We start from the raw sequence: 22,600 nt of genomic DNA, 5'->3' as shown, positions 1-22,600 counted from the left end.
TGCCGAACACTTCCCATTCACTTCAATGGGAGCGCTCGTAACAGCGGCGTTTACGAGCGCTCCCATTGAAGTGAATGGGAAGTGTTCGGCAGCCCTGCTGTAACGCCGGCGTGTACGGCTCTCATACACGCCCGGCGTTACGTAGTGTGCATGCACCCTAAGGCTAAGTTCACACAGGGGTGGTGGGGCGGATTTTGTCACCAAGAGTGACGCAGGGAGCCGCGTCACTCTGGGGTCAAAACCCACCTGCCACAACTGTCGCCATCCGGAGTCGGCGCAAATGAATGGGCCGACTCCGGAGGCTGCTGCCGCCAGGTGGACGCTGTGTAATCCGCCTGAAGAAAGGGCAGCCCGCTTCTTTTTTCTGTGAGCGGCAGCATGCTGCTCATGGAAAAAAGCAGCCTGGCGGTCTCCATAGACCACCATTGTGAAGGGGCGGATTATGACGTGGATTATGCGCCATAATCCGCCCCCTCTGTGCCCGTGTGAAAGGGCCCTAAGGCCCGTGGCAGGCGAGCATGGTGTGGGTTAGTGTGCTCTCCGTATTTCACAGATCACACACTGACCCATTCTTTTCTATGGGCCTGTACATACGACCACGTTTTTACGGTCCAGCAAATGGGCCGACAGTCCGGGCCGCATCAGATAGGACAGGCCCTATTCTGCGTCCTGTGCTTCCGTGGCTCTTATTGATTTAATGAAAGGAGCCACGAAAGCACGGCCTGTGCACTGGTGGGACACAAGGACATCCCTGTGTTCCCCATGTGCAGCCCATGCTTTTAATTCACGGCTGGCCAGCTGCAGCAAGGTCGTTGATCCGTGTGCTATCCTTAGTTTTCACGGATAGCACACTGACCCATTCATTTCTATGGGCAAATGCACACACCCTGTTTTTCACTGATCAGTGTTCGAGCCGGGAATCTGCGCCACAACATATAGAAAAGGTCCTATTTTGTTCAGTTTTTGTGGAAACTTGCCAATAGAAGCCTATAGAAACCTAGAATGGCACACTGACCTAGCCCACGGTCGCCTGCAATGGGCCAAAGGGACAGTATGCCGCTGGGAGAAAGGACTTCTAGAAGCATAGATAACTGTATTGCTAGGAGTCCTTCTCCCGGCATACTATGCGAAACCTGTAAATCGGGTAACAAGTTTCACGGCTAAAATTCGATCATGTGAATGTGTAGTTACTGTATCATGGTAGAACAAATACTTTCAGAGGATCTGAATAAACTATACTAGCTAGAGTTTATTTAAAGCTTTGTGGGTTCTTTCTTCAAAAAAAAAAAAAAAAAAGTTGAAGCTCACTTTCACACAGCAGTATTTTGCATTAGTATTTCTAAACCCAAAAGGTTGAAGCCCCACTGTTTGTTTCTTAAGATGGGAATACACCTTTTAAGACCTACGCCCCACGCCGCAGCAAAAAAGCGCTGCAAAACAAACCATGGCGCTTTCCAGAAGTCTGTGTTTTCCTCTGCAGACTTCCTGCTTCCATTATACCTATAGGGAAATTGCTGACATTTCCGTAGGTATATTTGATATGCTGCAATTACTAAAACTGCAATGGTTTAAGGCCGGGGCCCCACAGGCTGGAAACGCCGCAGTAAAAATCGTGGCGTTTTACAGTACTTGCAAAGTGGATGGGATTCATGCGAATCCCATGACCACTTCGCAGGAAAAAAAAAATTGCAGCGCGGACACGCGATTTCTAAAACCATTGCAATTTTGAAAATCGCAGCATGTCAATAATATCTACTGATAAGCCGGTGGCTTCCCTGTAGATATAATTGTAACAGAAAATCCGCGGAGGAAAACTCTGTGAACTTTCTGTTCAAAGTGCTTTAGCGCAGCGGTTCCGGCCCGTGTGGCCTTAGCCTAAAGTGGTTTTCTGGTGATTTAGTGCTATAGCCTTTCCACTATCTGAATGGAGCAGCATGTAAAACATCTGCATTGCCTCTTCATTCATTCTCTACGGGACAACCTGAAGTAGCAGATTGTCATGCTCTGCTATCTCTGGCAGTCCCATAGGGAATGACTGGAGCACCAATTGAATTGGCCACTTCATTCACAGGGAGACACAAGGTACCTCAGTTTTTGTGGATCATTTCAACTGACTAATACCCCTTTAATAAAAAATAAAATAAAATAAAGTCTTAATGTAAAAGGTTGGTGGTCTCAATAAAAATTGGTGTTTACAGCAAGCACAGAATCTACGTAAAACCATATTACACATACATACAATCAACAAGTGCTAACATCCAAATCAGCAGGTTACACCAGTATATCTGGAGCTTTTATTCTATTTTGTCAAATATTGCAGCATCCAGTGTCTGATACCACCTCATCACAACTTTATGGACGCTGGGTTCACACTAGCATTCGGGTCTCCGTTATGAGGTTTCCATCTTCTGCATGCAGAAGATGGAAACCTGTCAGACTGGGTCCGGCAGTGAGAGCGCCAGTGAGCCTTTTGTGCTCTCCGCGGCTAAACTGTTTTTTTTTTTTTTTTTTTTTAAACCGGACAAAAAGTACTGCATGTCCGACTCTGTGGTGTCCGGTTTAAAAAACAAAACAAAAACGATTTTGCCGCGGAGAGCATAAAACGCTCACGGCTGCACACTTTTCAAACCCATTCAAATTAATGGGTTTGAAAAATGCCAGCAAGTTTCCGTCTCCTGCCCAGTTTCGGGCAGGAAACGGAAACCTGTAGAACAGAGGCCGCGACGCAGATGTGAATGAGCCCTTAGTGAAAAGAGCATTGCCAAGACCGTGAACTGAAATAATATATGAAGACTATACAACATGTACCAGGCAAAGATGTAATAATAACACTATACCAGAAGAACCCTAATGATCAATATCCCCAATTCTTAAGAAAAAAGGGTTAACTAATAGGGGGGAAAAAAGTGATAAATTGGCCAAAAGCAGTGAATGGATTAAAATACAAACAGGTCCATACCCACCTCTTCAGTCCCATGCCACACTAGTGATCCCTGCTGGTCTCCACTTACTTCCTGCAATGGTCACATGCCATTATCGGAGCCGGATCAGCACAGAGAGGCAGAGACTAATGTGTTGGTGGAGGGAGGCAATTACTATAGAATTTAGAAATTTTCTCCCATTCCCTACTGCTGAGAACAAACCAATATCAAACTTTTGACCATGTTACCTTTAAAAAACAAACAAAAAACCCTTGCTAAATATAAGTCTTAGAATTGTTAACAGTCAACTCTGTTAAAAGGGCTCTATTCATGTGGGTCCTCCAAAAAACAAAGTCATCTTAGCGAACAGTTGTAATCTATGGAGCAATCTGGCATCCGCAGTGGTCACCACATGGGTAATGAACCATTACAAACATTACACAGTTCCTATCAGAATCAACAGCCTGTCCATATAATGCAGAGACTGTAGAATCCTCCGGGGTGAAATGTTCTGTCAAGTCACAATTTGCTCTAAAAGATGAAAATCTTGATGGGGATCCTACCTGTAATAATGAAGGATTTTCAGAATGATGTTCTTTTCTTTTTTTTTTTTTTTTAATGTAGATTGTGAGCCCCATATAGGGATCACAATGTACATTTTTTTTCTTCATTTAAGTATGTCTTTGTAGAATGGGAGGAAATCCACACAAACACGGGGAGAACATACAAACTCCTTGCAGATGTTGTTCCTGGTGGGATTCGAACCCAGGACTCCAGCACTGCAAGGCTGCAGTGCTAACCACTGAGCCTGTTGCCCCTGAGAATGATGTTCTAACCTAGACAATCCCCTAAAGTAGTTGCTTACTCGTTTCTGGGAACCTTTGACAACCAAGTACTCACCAGAGCAGTTCCCATAGGTGTCACTTAGCTTGTAAACAAGTTTGTATCTAGACCGCGACATTGTTGACGTAACCAAACTTTTCCTAAAATAGACAGCCGATCAGGATTCTCAACGAAATTGACAGAGGAGGACGCCGCAAGTAAGGGATTTTTTTCTAGTCTTATATACAGACACACAAAACAATAAAACACACAAAACTGCATACAGATTTATTTTATTTAACTTAACTCTTGTAGTACTGGAACTACTAGAAAAAAAGCAGAGTAAGAGAAACTAAACTGCCTTAGGTTCAGCCATTCAAAATAGACAAAGTTTCTTTTTTTCCAATAATGTAAAGAATTCAGATTATATAGCAAGAACAGGAATAAATTCTTACAACAGAATATACAAAAACATGTTGAAAATTTTCTCTTATCTACTGATTCATTTAATATAAACACAGGAATATTTTATGAATAATTTACACACAGCATGTAATTTTAATGTAACAAATTGACCATGTTATTTTTTTTTTTTCATTTTTTTGTTTTGCTTTTTTCTTAAAACAAGAAAATTTGGAAAAAGTTTTTTTTGTCATTTATATTATTTTTTTTTTATTAGCAATGCATCAATTCAATAGTTTTTTTTTTTTGTTTTTTTTATGTTTTTTTTTTTAAGATTTAATGTTCCAGAGGTAGTGATTATCTCTGGCCAGTACTTTTCTTTCTGAAGCCTTACTGGATTGAAGAAGCAGAAAAATTGAAAAACACCTCTGACAAGATTGAGGAAAGCCGCTGAAGGAGGTTAGAACAAGCGGATGCACAAGACGGCATCAAATTCTTATCGGATCTTTCTAATTTTTGTTTCAAATACCATTTCAAGCAGTAAAAAATATCTATTCAAACCAGATTAGAGATTCCTAAATATTTCAGCAACCAAAACCTTCAATTCTGCTGCCATCCAGTAAAGGCCGTTCTATCCATTGCGTTAACTGTAGTATACAGTAAAAGTGAAATGACCAGTATAGCTCTTCCCAAATTATTCCAATGAAACTAGAGAGGGTTGTGTTAAAAAAAAAAAACAACTCGTATATTGTGTTACAACGATAATATTAGGGAGCAGAGGATACAGAACTGTTCATTTGTCACAACCAGTATATAATAAAAGGGTTACGTGTCCTTTTTGGCATTTCATAAAGCTCAGAAACCAAAGACATTGTAGTGTGTTGTTGTAGATATACATTATATGTACATACCGGGACAGAAACAAACAGGGAGCAATAAGAAGCAGGTAACAGGAATACATAGTCTTGTCACTGTAGTAATGCAGCAAGACAAACAGGAGTGTTAACTGTAAACCAGAACCTTAAATATTCTACCCGTAATCTACCGGACCTGGCAGTCCCATTGAAAAATGCTAGTCAATAAATAGCAGATAATGCAAGATCATTTCAGAAAGACAAATGTTAAACTAAGGTGCATAGTCTTGGAGTTTGGCACAAGTGTATGGGGGTAGTTTTTAAATAAGCATTAGTTAAAGAGGGTATTCAAGAGGGGTAAATATTTGCTAAATGAGGCAGAGTAGGTTACAAAAAAGACACGGCATAGTTTCCCTGCCGCTCCTGTTCAGATGCTTGGTCTCTACTTCCCGGATCTGTCTCCATACACAGACAGTCACTGGCTTAGGAGATTCACAGCTGTAGTCAGGGATTGGAAAGAACTTAGTAAGCATTGGGACAGGTGAGGTAAGGGGCTTGGGGTAGGTGAGGTAAGGGGCTTGGGGTGATAACCCAAAAATGAGTGGGAGAAGTAACAATGCCAAATGTATTATATAGGACCCAAACCAGTTTATACCCTCTCGCCCTTCATACTAGCATAACCTCCACTGATACTATAGGATCAAATAAGACATTTAATGCTGTATGGAGTCAGCATCTAACTTTTCGGGTGGAGTTGCTCTTAAATATGTCATTTTGATATGTATTGCTCTCCTATTTATGGAAAAAAAATATGTTTATAGTTGTTTCTGATATTAGAATGAACAACCATCTCATGACATCTGACAATTGAATCCGTTTTAAAGAGTTCAGCTAGTGAAAACGAATGCCTAACACTTTACATAAGTATTACTATGATGGGGTTGTCTGGCATTAAAAAAACAAAGGGTCTGCTTAACCCCATTCTTGTCCATAGGCTGGTATAGATCTGTAATACCACACATAGACCATGGACAATAGGTGACTATGACTAGTTCCCAGCTAACTCATATATTCGAGACTGCTGTACCACCGATGTGCAGAAAGTGTTGTCTAAATGCTTGCTCAGTAGACAGCTATCTCTGCAAGTTACCCCAAACACATACACACCTGGCTGGGCATGCATGTGTTGTCAAAGTGGAGGGGAATAAACCACTTCCAGACACCTCTGACAGTGACTTATCTCCTCAAGAATGAAAGGATTGGGTGTGTTCTTCTCTCTCCTGACATCTCTCCTTGAGAAAGCGTCAGTAGGCACCCATACAACCTAAACCCTTGGCCAATCCCTGCAAAATCCTCTGGATTTGCCTGACATACATCTGGTGAGTATGACCAACTTAATTCCCAACGCCAGGTGAAAAAGATTAGGCAATTCTGAAAATACATTGGCAAATAAGGGCGACATCACATTTCGGTTATTTATTAGGCCTATGTCATGTAGCGATCTGCCAAGACAACCAAAAGAAATGCACCATTTAATGCATTTTACAAAATCGTGAGACCAGTATAAGTAACACAAAGTAGTAAGAATACTATAGTAGCTAGTGTTATCATGTACAGTGCTACATCCTCATTTTGGTGTCCAAGGACATTCTTAATTGGGGGAGGGGGTTATAAGTGCCTTTTACATAGAACGCTGGACAAGAAAATGAAGCAGCAAGTTCATAAAATGTAACAAAGAAAGTTCTGTATCCCCTGCTCCTCATACAACACACATCGCAGTCACCTGAACATAGCAGGTATATCAGTTTAGGACAGACAGAATTACAATATTGAATGGATAGTATAACTCAACTACTTTGCAGAATGGGATACGGTTCAGATTTTGCTTCCTTAACAGACAGGTGATTTCTAGAAGCCAACGTTGCTACGACCAATTGCCTTCCTTTGAAGCTGAAGTATACTCTATAGCGGACCTGTCCGATCACTGGCCTGCCATCCGCTGAATCCTTATAAACTAGGCCTGGTCTCTTAGTAGTGTGACTTTGCTGTTAGAAACCGCCCATATAGGTTATGCTTTGTACTACTGACATGGTGTTCAGTCAATTCACACTACAATAATTCACTTATACATTCAGCCAGACAAATCTTGCAGGTATCATTAGAGCAGAAATAAAGCCTCTATGTAAAAGGAGACCATTGGTCTGTATCATTCAGTGGCCACATCCAAGGCACATCTGCCTTATGAGAAATATATTCTTGGCCAATTCCTGCATCCCCTTCTTTCTAGTGAAGGGGAAGTCACCAAAAAAGTGTGAGCTAGTCATTTACTGACATAAATAGTGACAGTGTGCTAATTCTTACTGGTGAACAATGTCAGCTTTTGTGAATGAGTACAACCAAAAAAAAGCAAGGATGACATTTTGCACACTGCCTAAAGAAAAATGGCATGTCCACTGCCAACATATGCCTGCAAGAAGTCTTATATGGCTATAGCATGGGCTTTACAAAGCTCTACATGTCATCTTGTAAAGTTTCACCCCAAAGCCAGCCATATACATATGATAATAACCTTTAGGTATAACGCATGCGATCAATTGTGTCAGCCAACCATCGGACGATCAGGCAGCCTGACAGAGCATCCTGCCGTCAGTCATTGTGAATGGTAATTCATGTTCATTTTTCAGATGATGGTTGGCTCAATTGTGTATGGCGCAGCATCAGCAAAAGGGGTACAGTTAAAAGGGGTAATGCAGGGAACTAAAACTATCAATGCTTCCCTGCAGTGGGTGAGCTCACTTGCTAATATATAAGCAGGTCTCCCCATTTTCAGAGATCAGCAGGGTGATGTAAGTCTCTGTGCTCAGGCTCTAGGTTACGTCACTGACTCTTCTCTACTCTCCTGCTGCTTGTGGGGTAGAACAAGAGTCAGAAGGTCAGTAGGGGAGGCAGAGGAACTCAGTGGGACTGCACTGGTAAGCTTTTTAGTTCCCTACATAGCCCCTTTTAAGTGAAGGCACCAATGAGTTAAGCATACTTTTATGTATCTTGCCTACCAACTATCGGCAGGAGAGGGACTCCAACTACACAGACTAGAGGCAGTGGTAGCATGTCATCTGCGCTATAAGATCAGTGCAATATCAATGATAATAGCAGTGGGAGCAATATTTAAAGGGGTTCTCCCAGACTTTGAAATTGAGCATCACTTCCTCTTGTCAGGTAGCAAGCTCATGTCCATTGGTCACATGACTACGTAGCAGCTCGATCCCTTTCAAATAAATGGGGATAAGCTGCAATTCCAATTACAGCCACCTTATAAGGTAGATTGCTGTGCCTGGGAAATAAAATATGTTGCAGCAATTAATTATAATCCTGGACAACCCCTTTAAGTACAACATCCGTGGGCTTTACAGGCTACAGACTGTTGTACAACTAGCAGCAGCCTACTGACTTATTTACAAGATATAATTCTTCCAATCGTCAAGCCTTACTTTTACATTGCTCTTGTTGCCAAAGTGGCAACTCTGCTATGAACATTGTATTCGGGACTATCAATTCTGTAAAGCACCTACATATGTGGATTACCTTTGCCGACTATCAATTCCGCTTCTGCTACTGGCCATAAGGAAGTGACAAGCACTGTAAACCCATTCCCCAACATTCTAGCAAGATACATGTAGCGTTTCAATTTATGATCCTGAATTTGGAAAAAAAAAAAAAAATTTCTATTGAGGCCATTTGTGACAACATTGTTTTTCTATACACCCAATAATAAAAATTTTATTTTATTTTTTTTTAACATAACCCTCATAGTTTATTGAGATCTGAGGAAACGGTTTAGCAGTATGTGCGACAGAGAGAGAGAGGGGGGTGAGGCAATCGCCATGTCAAGGAGGTGCAGATTATTCTGAAATTATTTCTATGCAAAAAAAATAAAAAACAAATCTGTAACATTATAGGAAACCAACCCACATCAAACTTCAGTACATTAATATATTATTACCCCTTCATTAGAACGAGACCTGGACAAATGCCCTTTACTGCCCATACAGTCACTGACCCCCGACAATATCTTAACAACAACCAATTACTTTCTATGTATTGCTAAAACTTGGGATGCAAACTTGTTTTTCTGTGTCCCTACCAGCTGATAATATGAGTAACTTGCATAGAAGATTCCCAGCTGTAAGGCTTTATCTAGAAAGAGCAGCATAGGTTCTACCAAAATGCCATAAAGCCAGAGCGCCAAAGGTTGTCACTTTCTCTAAGAAACTCAGAAATTGTCAGGTTAACCGCATGCAAGACTGGTTGTATACAAGTGGCTCAGCTGCCATCTGCAACACTGGGAACGGATTCCACTGGGATCATGACGACAACTTTATCCTTTGATATCTCTTTGGCATCTGCTCCTGATTTTCCAAATTGGAACCATGGCTGGACCACTAGTGAACGAGCCTGGCCTAAAAACTTACAGGCTGCATGGCTCGACCTTCTGTGACAGTGAACGGTCAAGTAGCATGTTGGTCGGGCACAGATGTTTAGGTAAGACCATTGAGCTACTTGGCTGCCATTGCTATGAGTATACTTTACACTTCTTACAAAAAGAGGACAACCATTGGAGATCTAGAGACTAAGCATCATGGCCGTTTAGTTTCAGCTACAGCTGGAGCAGTGAATTTTTACCACCGCTTGGACTAAAGAGATGGCTCTTTTTTTGGCTAGGAAAGAAGCATCCCCATATAAAAGGCCAGACTTCATCTACAGCGGTTCCATTATGTAACATTAAACAGCACATCACTCAGTGACACTAATACTACCCTGGGCACCCCAACACACCCCAGTAAATTGGAATGGAAGATCACCTCTCCCTCCTCTCTGTAACAGCATTTTGTGGCTTGAGTAGTGTATGAGGTTACCGGTTTTATGGTTATTGTCAACTGCTGAGAAATGTGAGATGTAACTTTTTTTTTCATTTTTATATATATATGTTTATATATAGATATTTACACATATAAAAAATAAAGAGTGAGGTAGATAAATGTTTGGGAAAAAAATATTGAAAACTGTCCCCTGTCATTTACAAAAAAAACAAACCAAAAAAACACACTATCTCAATACATAAGAATGTGTTGGGGCATTTTTACAGTGACCGAAACCAATGAGAACAATAAATTAGGAAAAAAAAAAAAAAAAAAAAAAAAGAAATCCTACATAGAATACCTTCTTAGGTTTAGGGGCTGAAGGGTAAGAGAAATATACAAGATGAGATCAGATTTAATATGCTTTGACAGGAAAAGATCAAGCATCACTACAGACATTCATGTTACTCTTATGCAGACACAATAACCTGTTACCAAGTGAAAAACTCCTCCACCCCAAAGCCAAGATCAGAGGGCTCATGATGGGTGACCAAGAAATCTGAGGCAACCAATGGGAACTAATCTGGCTATGTTATCCTCCATTACTTAGTACACCCATTTTTGAAGATCCCTTGGCTAAAACATTAGCATTGCCTTATATGCTGACATTGGCCAAATTATTCCAACAGCAAACAGGAACAGTCATAGGGAATTCCTAGATATGTCTCCGAGCCCATCAGGAAGCTATAGGCCATCTATACAGTGAAGACATGTACAACGTAACATTTCCCACGGCTTATCTGCTCTACTGTATGAGTTACAGGGCTAAGGGAGGGTTCACACGGTGTAATGTGTCACGTAGACGCCGCATGAGCTTTTGCGGGCCGTTCACGCTCCCATTGATTTCAATGGGAGCGGGGATCATATGCGCCACGCTATTTTGCGACCGCAAAATAGCGCGGTGCATACGATCCCCGCTCCCATTGAAGTCAATGGGAGCGTGAACGGCCTGCAAAAGCTCACGCTGCGTCTACGTGCCACATCACGTGGCACATTACACCGTGTGAACCCTCCCTAAGGACGATCCATTAAGGGATGTACTTCTAATGCAGTCGCCTGCAGACAGCCCGCTGCCAGTTATCAAGTTACCAAGAAACTCCAAATTTGCTGCAGATTCCTTGCTCTGTTGTAGGCAATATATTAGAGGATGGCTTATAATGACACCCCTAGTACTTTAGCCATGGTACCCTCAAACTTTAAGACTAAGGATCAGTTTTTAGATTTCATTATGATGCAAAAGATAAACCAGTTTCACTCACGAAACAGAATTATCTTGCGTGTGGTGCGTTCTTTACAGAAGCAAGTGCAGACTCTTATATCTGAGTCCTGGACTAGCTTCCTCCTCATATATGGATAAATAAGCAATAAGAGAGGATACAAGACTTACACTTGTAACAGCATATCCCATTATCAGACCTTCTGCACAGTATCGCTGGAGTCCAGCAAGTGAACCCCACAAATATGAAGGTGATGGCACATCCTAATAATATGCCAAATGAAACAATAGTAGATCTTACACTGCCTGTCAGATTATTTCCTATGGATACCTCACATTTTTACACCCTGTATCATGTTTGAAATATTGGTATTTTGGTCTAAATGTGGACTAAGGTCAAGTCTTTAAATGGCAGCAAGTGGCAATGCAAATGAATATGGTTGTGTGATCTATAAAACATTGAAGCTGCTTGTGGTAGACGTCTAGCTTAATTTATCCTTTATCTGCACTATATAGAATATACAGTGTATATATATATATATATATATATATATATATATATATATATATTTATTTATTTCATATTGTACTCGGTTTCATTAATGATGTATAGGATATGGTCTAATTGAATAACATAACATTGCATGCTTCTATTCAGTGTTTTCTATAGGAGACATCACGCTGCTTTTAACTACAATAAAATGTAATGATTTTTTTTTCTTCACCTTTTGCTTTTACAAAGCACTGGACAGTAATAAATTGGACAGTCTAATGTTCCTGTCTGGTGCCTACAGTGCCGGTGTGCTTCAATAATAGGATATGTCATGGTGCAATGCAGCAGAAAACATATATTCTTTCAGCTGCAGACACAGTTTAGTGCAGTGTGGTTTGGAAAGGTGAGAATTAAAGGTGATGTTAATCCAACACCTAAAAGACAGCCCACTGCATATAGATCAGGTAAAATATCACAGGGCCTACCATCATTTCAGATGCATTGCCTCTATTTTCTATGCAGCTTGTAGATATAATAAGGTACCACAAGGTGGGCTTACCGCACTTGAAGACAGTGACAGGAATTAATTTGGCTTGTAAGAATTTGGTCTGTGTATCGCATACAGTTTGTCCTTGGGATTGAAGGGTTTTTCAACAAAAAAAAAAAAAAAAAAAAAGATCTCCCAAAATACACAGTGAAACAAAGCATGGCGCTGTATCTAACGATCCACACAAATACACATACAGACGACAGATTTGGAAATATGTCCTGTAGCCACCAGCCAATGAAGTGCTCTGGCTATGACAACTGGAAATACAGGGACAAACAGAGAGAATTTAGTAAAGATGAAACTGTATGAATAACATTTTTTTTTCTTGTTTAACCTGAGTTTTTGTTTGACGCATTGCATTATGACAGAATGGTCGCTGTGTGATGAGATAAGGGACATGGGACAAAAAGTTTACACTGTATCATAAGACACTTTTCTCTGCCCCTCCACCCTTGCCTAGACACTTAGTTTAACACCTATAGGAAACCACATAATAATAATAATAATAATAATAATAATAAAAAAACAACATACACACAAAAAAGGCATTAAACAAATGGATAATACTACAAGTTCATTTGTGGGAGGTGCACGATGTGAAGGGGTGGGGGCGTTATGTGTTGAAGTGGCGCAGAATAATGCAATAATCCAAAATCTCCCATCCCAGTAAATGGAAGTTTCTAGCAAAGTGTGTCTGTGTATGTGTGCGCCCTGTGAAGAGAAAAGCGACTTGATAGAAACATGAGGAGATGGAAGAGTAGACCTGAAGGTGCGCTTTTTTTTATGTTTTTTTTTTTTCTATCATAGATTAAATACACAAAAAGATAAAGAAAAAATAGCAGCCTTTTTCTGTACAGACATAGATGAATATCTGAACCATAAAAAAGTTATAAAAGGGACACAAAATGTGTATGTAAATGACGCTATGACCTCACATTGAACTGTAAGGACCTTCTATAAAGTCATCGCAAGAAAGAAAATCCCACCCGTCCCACCCAAGAAATTGTATATACGTATGAGGTGCAAGAAAGTAAGTTTAGAGATGTGGAGATGGCTGGGATTTGCAGGCAAGCCTCATGTTGTAAAAAAAAAAAAAAAAAAATCCATTACAAATAGGACCTTAAAAAAGCCAATTATGATGGCCTAAAAACAACACAGCCTTCTATCAAATATCCAATTTCATCGCTGTATCCTCCATGATCCCCTGATAAGCAAAGTTTTGCACTTTACTGTAAACCCCTGCCTGCATTTCCTTGTGACGTGATATTTTGCCAGTTTTCTCCAGAATGTATTACATTACATATATGTATATATTTACAAGATTATTCCACTTCCCACCTCATCACACGCAAAAAAAACCCCCAAAATAAACTGCTTAATTTAGATAGCAAGTTCCCCAAAATGTAGACAAAAATGTAGTAAAGTGTGCATGGGTTTGTGATATGAAAAGGGACTTCATACATCCGCACTGTCCATGCTGTAACAAAAACAAAAAAAATCTATTTGGCAAAGACTGTCAGAATTAAATAAATTTCTGGGTTGCATTACGCTTTAACGTTACTAGTCTTTCTTAGATTGGGCCAAAAGTAAAAAGTAGTTTGTTTGCTTTGCTCTGGCCCAAAGCTCGAAGGGAAAGAAGTGCTTTCATCCTTGTTGTGTGAGAGCAGGTACAGGCTTACCGTGACACACAGTTAGAGGGGGCACTGGCCTGACGTACCATGTCCTCCAAGTACACCAGTGCCAACTCTGTAGGCAGCTGAAGCCCAACCAGAAGAGAAAGTGGATTAGTGTTTGCACGGATACGGAGGCAGCCTCCCATGTGTTAAGTCTTAGATGCACACGAGGGGCTGTACTTGTACAAGTGTTCGTCAGACCTCCAACCTGGATCAGCAGGCTGAGGACTGGGGGAGAGGTAGCGCCCTCTCGTTCTTGCGTCCCCCGTTCATGTGTGCGTATGGTTGCCTCTCATCAAAGCTTGCCCTTAAGACAACTACACCTGGGCCATTCTCAGCCTTGTGTCCCACGAGATGCTCAGATGTTTGCAAGGTACATGATGGATCCAATGGAATGCTCTCCATGTTCTCCGCCTCCAGGTCCAGCTCCTCTGTATCAGGTGGTTTGTTCTCCTCACTATAAAAGAACGACACCTCTCTGAACGCTGGATCAAGCTCGTCTTTAATGCTGCTGATTATTTCCAGGAATGAGGGCCTCATTTTAGGGTTGTATTGCCAGCACATGCGCATCAACTCAAACCTACAAAGGAGAGAAGAAAAAAAACACAAGAGATTAAAGATTTAAGGAACAATCCAGTCTCATACTGCAATTAAAACTAATTTTATGAGATATATCTGTACATGAACTCTTCGCTGTTTGGAGTTCAGCCATTTTCTTCTCCTCCTTCTTCTGTAATACTATAAAATAAATAGCTGGAGCCTCCCCTTCTGCCCAGACGCAGCAAGGTGGGGAACAGATCAGAGTAAAAATTAACATTCCTTGCTAAGAACAGGCAGAAAATCCTGCAGAATGGACAAGGGTATCATTCATTTCTAGGTTTTGCGACCAGTTTAGAGAACTCATTGTGATATAACCTATTGGGGAACTCCATAAGATAGAGCCAGGTCCCCCCTAGCAGTTACAAAGAGAGTCTCTCTACCTGGAGGACCTTGTCATGTCCTACTCACAGCCCACGGATGTGAATGGACATTTTGTAGGACATAGTTTCCTTTATTGTGGTGCGGTTTTCCATCTTCACATCTGCCAGCCTCCTTTGCACACTTTGTGATCTGTTTATTGTTAAATTACCCACCTAGCGTACAGGTAGAGACTCCCTTTAAAGAAACACCATTATAGCTATGTCTGCTCCATAGACAGAGGAGCAGCAGCACATTTATTATATCTCTTCTGGATTTATCCATGCAGTTTTTGATGCAGTGCTTCATGCAGACTTTTCAGCCAAAGCCTGGAGTCAATCCAAAAACAATAAAGGAATGACATATTTCTTCTCTCTCGGATCCATTCCTCTACTTGGCTAAATATATTGCTTAAAAAACGGCATGTGTGAATTCAACCAATCAAAAATTGCACAATCTTACTTGTGCAGACTAAAAGAAATGTGGTAGCATTTACTGATCACCAGAACAATACATTCTGCATTACAGACATTATACTAATAGACTAAGTAGTCAGTGCAGCTTCTAGGGCATTCCTATAAAGGAAAGTCCCCATGCATTACATGCAGTCTAATTCCATTAAGGGTGCCTTTTCCAGTAATAGTTTCTCTTAAACACAGGATCCCTCCTGTACCCTTCCGGCCCCTTCACGTGGGGACCACACTGGGGAATCAGGTTTGAGTCGAGAAGCCAGACGTGTGACGTGTACACAGAGCTCTGTCACTTGACACTCCCTGAGCCATTCCGGACTGACCATGCTTCCAGCTCTTGCCATAAATGGAATGCTTTTTAATCCCCCTCTTCCCCTCCCGTGTGGATTTAATACCTTGTTTACTGAATCTCAAGGAGGAGCTGCACAGAGGAAAGGAATCATGTGCTCACAAGCACACCACAACCCCATTTGGAGGATGGATAGCTTTCCACCTCTGATATGTTTACAGCAGAAAAGCTTACACATGGGAGAAGAAATGAGCAGTGACTGCACACGTGGTACATAAATATACATCAGCCATGATCATTATCCTCCCAATACTTATTATCCTGTATGCAGTTCTACAGCAAGGGACCACACAGAGACCTTGTCAACAATGGGGCAAGCTATCGCCTAATAAGAAGAATAACAGCACGTCTTACAGCTATGCTCATAGTCACTGGCTTAGTCTGGCAGACCACTGGTAGCCATGTCAGGTGGTGACCTCTGTGCCTTACCATTATCAAAACAGTAACCACAGCCGATACACTTGAGAGGTATACAGCAGCGGCCCCCAACCTTTTTTTCTACCAAGGACCACTTACATATAAGCAAATTTTCCTATGGCCCAGCAGGGAGCAGGTTTTTCAGCAGAGGGGCAGGATTGGAGCGGCTCATATAAAGTACACAATAATGTGCAGATTTTATAATTACATTTATATATTTCCCTATACTTTATTAAGGGAGATCTCTCTATATGAAGTATAACTTATTGGTGGTATGGACAGCTGCCTTAATAAAAGCATGGGTAGGACTGAGGCCCTCATTCAATTAGGGGGGACTATCACTCAGGGAGCTCTATTACTGTAACAGCGCCCCCCACAGGGGAGAGGGCGGTTATTAAGTGTAGGGGCACAATTACAGCAATAGTGTCACCCCCCCCCCTCCTGCACACAATAAAACTGTAATAATCCCCCCACATACTGTATCTATACTTACCTGGTCACTAATGCAGCTCCTAGGATTTCTCTGGCCCCAGCAGCACCATAGTGAAGGTTCTGGGAGCAGAATAGAAGATACACACACATCCTATGTGCCAGAAGCGATCCTGGGAGCTGCATCAGTAATCAGGTAAGTGGAAAGGGATCTGTTGGCAAAGCCTACACCAGCAGATCACTCTCAAAAACAAATCTTGTACCAGGTGTCTGCCGATGATCCTATGCTATGGATTACATGCACCCTAGGAGCATCAGCTGACACATAGCAACCTACAGAGGTCCCCAGTGACCGGGCCGGCCTGGTGTTAAGTGATCCAGAGCCCGGTACTGGTCTTTGGTATACAGGACTGAGTGTGGCCAATACCTTACATTATTCCTATAAACTCCCATGTCATACACTAGTATTTTTGGCTGACAATGGCTGAAATTGTCCAACAGAGTATACTAGATCATATTTTCAGCAAAGAGAAGTAGTTTGTGTTTCATGTGAATGGGCAGTTAATAAAATACTTCACAGTAAGTGTGAAAAGTCACATTTTTCAAGAGCGGTTAGAATTGTGAGCAAATGGGGACATTTTGTTTGGAAAACCAGAAGCTGCAATAAATATTATATCCTGACCTCCTGTGATCAGCCCTAAGGCCAGCACTACACCGCCACTATCTATTAAGCTACCAATGCAGTACAGATCAATGCACTGAGTTGTATGCAATCTAGTGGGGTGCAGGGGTCATGAAATAGTTAAAATCAAACTAGTTTGCACAACACATAGTTGCAAAGTAGCCCTGACCCAAACAGCATCACTACAACATACCTGCCCACCACTGATGAATGACCAGCTCCACGCAAACAGAGCAAAGAATTGTAAATTACACATGTCTGACCTAATACATTACACCTCATTAAAGGGGTTATATACAATTACAAAAATATGCTATCTTCCCAAAACAGTGCCATAACAGTCCAGGGTCTAGTAATTCAGCTCAGCTTCATTGAAGCAAATGGAACTAACCTATACCACCATACACAACCTCTGGACCAGTATGGTGCTTTTGTTTTGGAAGAAAGTACTGATATTTATCTACTTCTGGAAAGCCCCTTTATAGCACGAAACAGTAAAAAGGAGAGTGACATTGGTTATCGTCTGGAATATTCAAGGATTGTTGCTAGGAACTTGGTATCACCAAAAATACAATGAATAAATTGTAAATTCATGACACAGAATTATCCCAATAAAGCAGTAAGTGATGTCCCCAGACACAGAATATTGTAGCTAGGTATCAGGAGCATCCCCCTAAAGGACACGTTATAAAAGGCCTTCCCCTTCTCTGGCCCCTTTAGAAATGTCCCATGATACTCATCTTTCAATCGCAGGGAGCACAAAAACAAATAAACATGTTTTGCAGGCAGCTCACACAGCGTCTGATAGTGAGGGATCACTGGAGCTCGGACAGAAAGAAAACGCCCTGTCAGTAGAAGGGAGGATGGAAACTGAAACATTCATTTACAGTCTGCACCGGCCATCAGATCAATTAGATCAAGACGGAACAGACTGAAAATAACCTATCTACTCTTACCTACCTACGTCACAAAATATTACACCATAGACCTAACAGCAAACACCCTCTTATGATAGCCTAGCGCAGCATTAGGCTCTGTTCACATTGCCTTAGAGACCTACTTTTGCCATATAAACTGTGAAAGCTCCTGCATATAAAAAAAAACGTCTAAGGAGGGTTCCATTAATCCAACAAAGGACAAATGGGTATCTGTCAGTTAAAAAAAAAAAAAAAGCTAAACTATATAGTATAGTAAGCTTTTCTATGTGACAGCATCTCTCAAGGTGAACAATGTTTTCTTCTTTTACAATAGAATCCTTCATCTCTTCTTTTTTTTTGCCTATACAAAATTCATTCAAAGCTGTATGTGCTAGAATGCCAGATGCCAATTGCTTTTATGTTCATATACTTCTGTCTGGGACACACGCAGGACACAGCTTATGTAAGCAGTGAAGTTGTATAATCCTGCTGCTCTGAAAATACGCATGGTAAATATGAAGTGTTATTGAGTATATCACGTGTAGTTGCTGCCACCAGAGGGCGCCCCATTGTATCACGAGAGCAGCTGTAGGGCCTTATGGCACCACAGCTGCAGCAATAAAGCTGTGCCCTTTCCTGTTGTCCATTGCATAATAAACTGTGAAGCACTATAGCAGTCACGAGGAGATCATACTGGAAGTAATTCCTGAGCACATGAAAAGCTTTCTGCCTAGCTAAAAGTTGCATAACTTTTCAGTGTGCAATAATAAGATTTTATTGACTTAACACAGAAAACCCCTTTAAGAGTATGTTCACACAACAGAAACTTCACAGGAATGTCAGCATGTATTCCAGGTCGAAACCCACAGTTTCAATGGGAATCTATGTTGCAGTTCACACAGGTGTGGGTGGCAATCTACGTAAATAAGTGGCATCCTTTACTGAAGTAGATTCTGCTCAAAAAACGCACGAGAGTTACATCACGTGGATTTGCAGCATCAGGGGACATTCACACGGAGTAACGCGGCGCTGATTCTGGCAGGATAACTCGTGTAAGAATCAGCACTGCAAAACAGAATCCCATTGACTTCAATGGGTTCCGTTTAACGCGCATAACACAATCAATGGGAGGCTTTTTAACCCATTGATTTCAATGCGTTACGTGCGTTAATAAGGAACCCATTGAAGTCAATGGGATTCTGTTTTGCAGCGCTGATTCTTACACGAGTTATCCTCCCAGAATCAGTGCCGCATTACTCCGTGTGAATATCCCCCTCAAACTGCAAATCTGTTTCAGAAATACGGGGGTCAGATGTGGATTTTCAGTGGCATTTTCCATTGTGTGCACATAAGCTGCTGATGGGATACTGTAACATGTGGAAAAAAAAGAAAAAGAAGGGGGTAACATACAGCATATCCGGGCAGTTATCAGGCTTCTCCAGGAGACCGCCTTCCATGACAAATCGGAGAACCTGCTCGTTGGACATGCCGTGGTATGGCTGCTCAGCCAGTGTAGCTATTTCCCATAATACTACACCAAATGACCTACACAGAGGAAAGAAGGAGAAAGGTTACAAGAGAAATCCAAACAATATTTTACATTCACATTCTGGTTCCTCTTCTGCTAAGTCAATGTATTACCAGACATCAGAGTGAGTGGTGAAGACACCATCCTTGAGAGACTCTGGGGACATCCAGCGCACAGGAAGGAGACCCTTTCCTCCCTTTCGATAATAATCTGTCTCATAAATGTCTCGGGTCATTCCGAAGTCTGGAGAAACACAAAAAACAAAATAATGAATGAAAAGAACACACTTTCCTGTTGGGGTAGTGAAAAAAAAAAAAAAAGTTTAATTCCAATTATTGTAGTCGCCATTTTCATGATTTATGTCCAGCGTGATTAACCCCTTAAAGGAGCACTAAACTTAGAAAATTAATGCAAAAAGTAGTGTTCCTTTAAGGACAGGACCACTTTTAATTTTCTCATCCTCGCCTACAAAACCCACAACTCTAGTGTTTTCCTGCCACCGCACCTCTCCGGGGAAGGGGGGGGGGGGGCGATGTTTTTGTATCAGGCAAGTGATGACTTTTAATGGCATGATTTAATGTTCTAGAAAAAGTATTAAGAACCTCTAAAGAACATATCTGCTGAGGGAAAATACAATTTTGCCAGCGTTTTATTTATAAAGCCTTTACTGTGCAGTAAAATAAAAAATGACATGTTTACTTTTGGGTCGGTACAATTATGGAGTTAATACAATTATGTCATTTGCTTTTCTGCCTTGAAAAAATGAAAAACATAAATATATATATATATATATATATATATATATATATATATATATATATATAGTAAAAATTGCTTTTTGTTGTCATATCCTGACTGATGTTGTCTATCTGAGGTATGACCCAAACTCCGCTTCTGAGCCAGGACAACATCTGAACAAGTTGTTACCAAAATCTGTGTGTATGCTGCTGTCCTTTAGTTCTGTACTGTGACATGCTATGCTGAACACTACATTTCCCAGTCTACCCCAAATCTATCTCATGTATCAGAAGTCAAACCTGTTTGCCATGTGATCTATGTGCCACACACCGGGGGACAGTGCATTTAAGCTTGTTTAGTGAGCATCAGACCTACCATGGTGCATGATCAGTGGCCAAAAAAATAGCTTGGCCCCATGTGCAGAAAGTGATTGATGAGCGCCTTTACAGAGCTATGTGAGTGATGTCACACGCACAGAAAAAAACACATTGACCTCTCCTGCAATACATCTTCAAAGAGGATAACTGAAATGTGAGTAAATTACAAAGTGCTGATGCAAAAGGAACAGTAGATGGAAAAAAAAACACTAAGAAAACCTCTTTAACGCTGGTTTACCGAGGCCCAATAATGTGACTCCCTCATTTCCAATTGGTTTCTAATGAAAGTCATCAGGCCTGCTGGCTGTCTTCGTCTACAGTAAAATGGTTATTGTAATGGTTATTTATTTGAGAGGTGGAAAAAAAAAAAACTAAACTCTGGAAGTAGCATTTCTTATAAGTCTACCTGTACTAGGTTTTCCCTTAAAGGGATTATTCATTTAAAAAGAAAATCAAATTGTTCGAAATATGGAATGAACACTTGGATACACAAACCGTAAAACCAGAAGAGAATAAAAATAGGAGGTGCATGATCAAGCGTGCATGTGGTGCAGCAGAATGCACTTGGATGACATACGAGTGTATTCTGTTATACATTCATGTCTATAGGGGGCTTCAGATTCATTCCATTTCCATCTTGTTCTCAGTAAGTGAGTGGTAAACAGAGGTAGAGAACGACAAGAGGTATTATGCTTGCTCACCTGAAGGCATCGGGCAAACACATACAATATTATTGTAGGCAGGTATGTATATATGGTGGTCAGTTTAGCCTACTTCTAGCCTAGGAAGCAATGGCACCCATGTAATGAATGCATAGGAGGAGAGGAAATACAGGAGATGTTCAGCAATTCTGATTTCAATCCAGAGCTTGGGACATAGAGAGGAAAATGTAGGCAGGTCTGTATCTTTATTAGTAAATGTGTTTTAGCTGAAACACGTCACCTAATAAACATACAGACTTGCTACATAGCTCTCATGCTTTGGATTAAACACAGCAGGGCCCGACATATCCTGTATTCTCTCTTTCCTCCATCTCTACATACAAAAAGTGGCATCCTGATAACCAGTTGAAGTAATATTCCCAATAACATCAGTACATCTGCTGCCCCTCCTCAGGCACAGATGTAAAACGTCTTCCTCCAAGAAAAGATATTCGCAAACAGTGGAAAAAGAAATAACTACTGGTAAATTAAAGCACCACAAGACATATGGTATATATACATATATGCACAGATATTGTACATACATCTGATGCATCTTTCACATATGGACACATACACAAGTAAACAAGCTACTAATCCAAATCTACCTCCGATTTTGACTGTAAAATCTTCTGACACCATGCAGTTTCTGGCTGCTAAGTCTCTGTGAACAAATTTATTTGCATTGAGATATGCCATCCCATCTGCAATCTCCCCTGCCATCTGGATCATCTTCTTCAAGGAGGGAGGAGGCTGCCCAGGGTTACTCTGAAATGGAACACAAGTGATGGTCAGGTATAGACATGCACAAATCTGCTATATGACACTGTAATGATAGGCTTCTCTGGACTCAATGGAAAAAAATAACTATGGTTTCGGTATAGCGATAGACAACCCTTCATCACGTCAGCTAATGTGACTCCCATCATGTGTTCTCACTTTGCTGTTCTTGGAATGCCCATAAAAGTGAATGGAGCATGCTGGGAGTTGTAGTTTCACAGCATCACGGATGCCAAAGGTTGCTGATCCCTAGTTTAGGAAATACATTTGTTCAAAATGAAGGTCAATGATCGGCAGAAGAATAGTAGAGAGATTAGACCAACATGCCCAAAACTACTACTATACCTCCTAACTTTTGGAGGTGAACCATTTCCAGACATATAAAACAGTTCCAGGTACAGTCCCTAT

General features: G+C 41.0%; 1 protein-coding gene across 1 annotated transcript in view; it reads right to left on the bottom strand.

Annotated features, from left to right (window-relative positions):
* Nucleotides 1-10,918: 10,918 nt before the first annotated feature.
* IGF1R (insulin like growth factor 1 receptor) overlaps nucleotides 10,919-22,600 on the bottom strand; it is a 135,461-nt gene continuing 123,779 nt past the window's right edge. The window contains exons 18-21 of the mRNA XM_075273216.1: nucleotides 22,021-22,180; nucleotides 19,710-19,839; nucleotides 19,479-19,613; nucleotides 10,919-14,427 (exon numbers count right to left, since the gene is read on the bottom strand). Of these exons, the coding sequence (XP_075129317.1) occupies nucleotides 14,061-14,427; nucleotides 19,479-19,613; nucleotides 19,710-19,839; nucleotides 22,021-22,180 (792 nt within the window). The 3' untranslated portion in view covers nucleotides 10,919-14,060. The remainder of the gene's footprint in view (nucleotides 14,428-19,478; nucleotides 19,614-19,709; nucleotides 19,840-22,020; nucleotides 22,181-22,600) is intronic.

Source organism: Leptodactylus fuscus, chromosome 5 (genome assembly GCF_031893055.1).
Source record: "Leptodactylus fuscus isolate aLepFus1 chromosome 5, aLepFus1.hap2, whole genome shotgun sequence".
Taxonomy (NCBI): Eukaryota; Metazoa; Chordata; class Amphibia; order Anura; family Leptodactylidae; genus Leptodactylus; species Leptodactylus fuscus.
The sequence above is the reverse complement of the archived record's forward strand: the minus strand, read 5'-3'. Positions and strand labels throughout refer to the sequence as shown.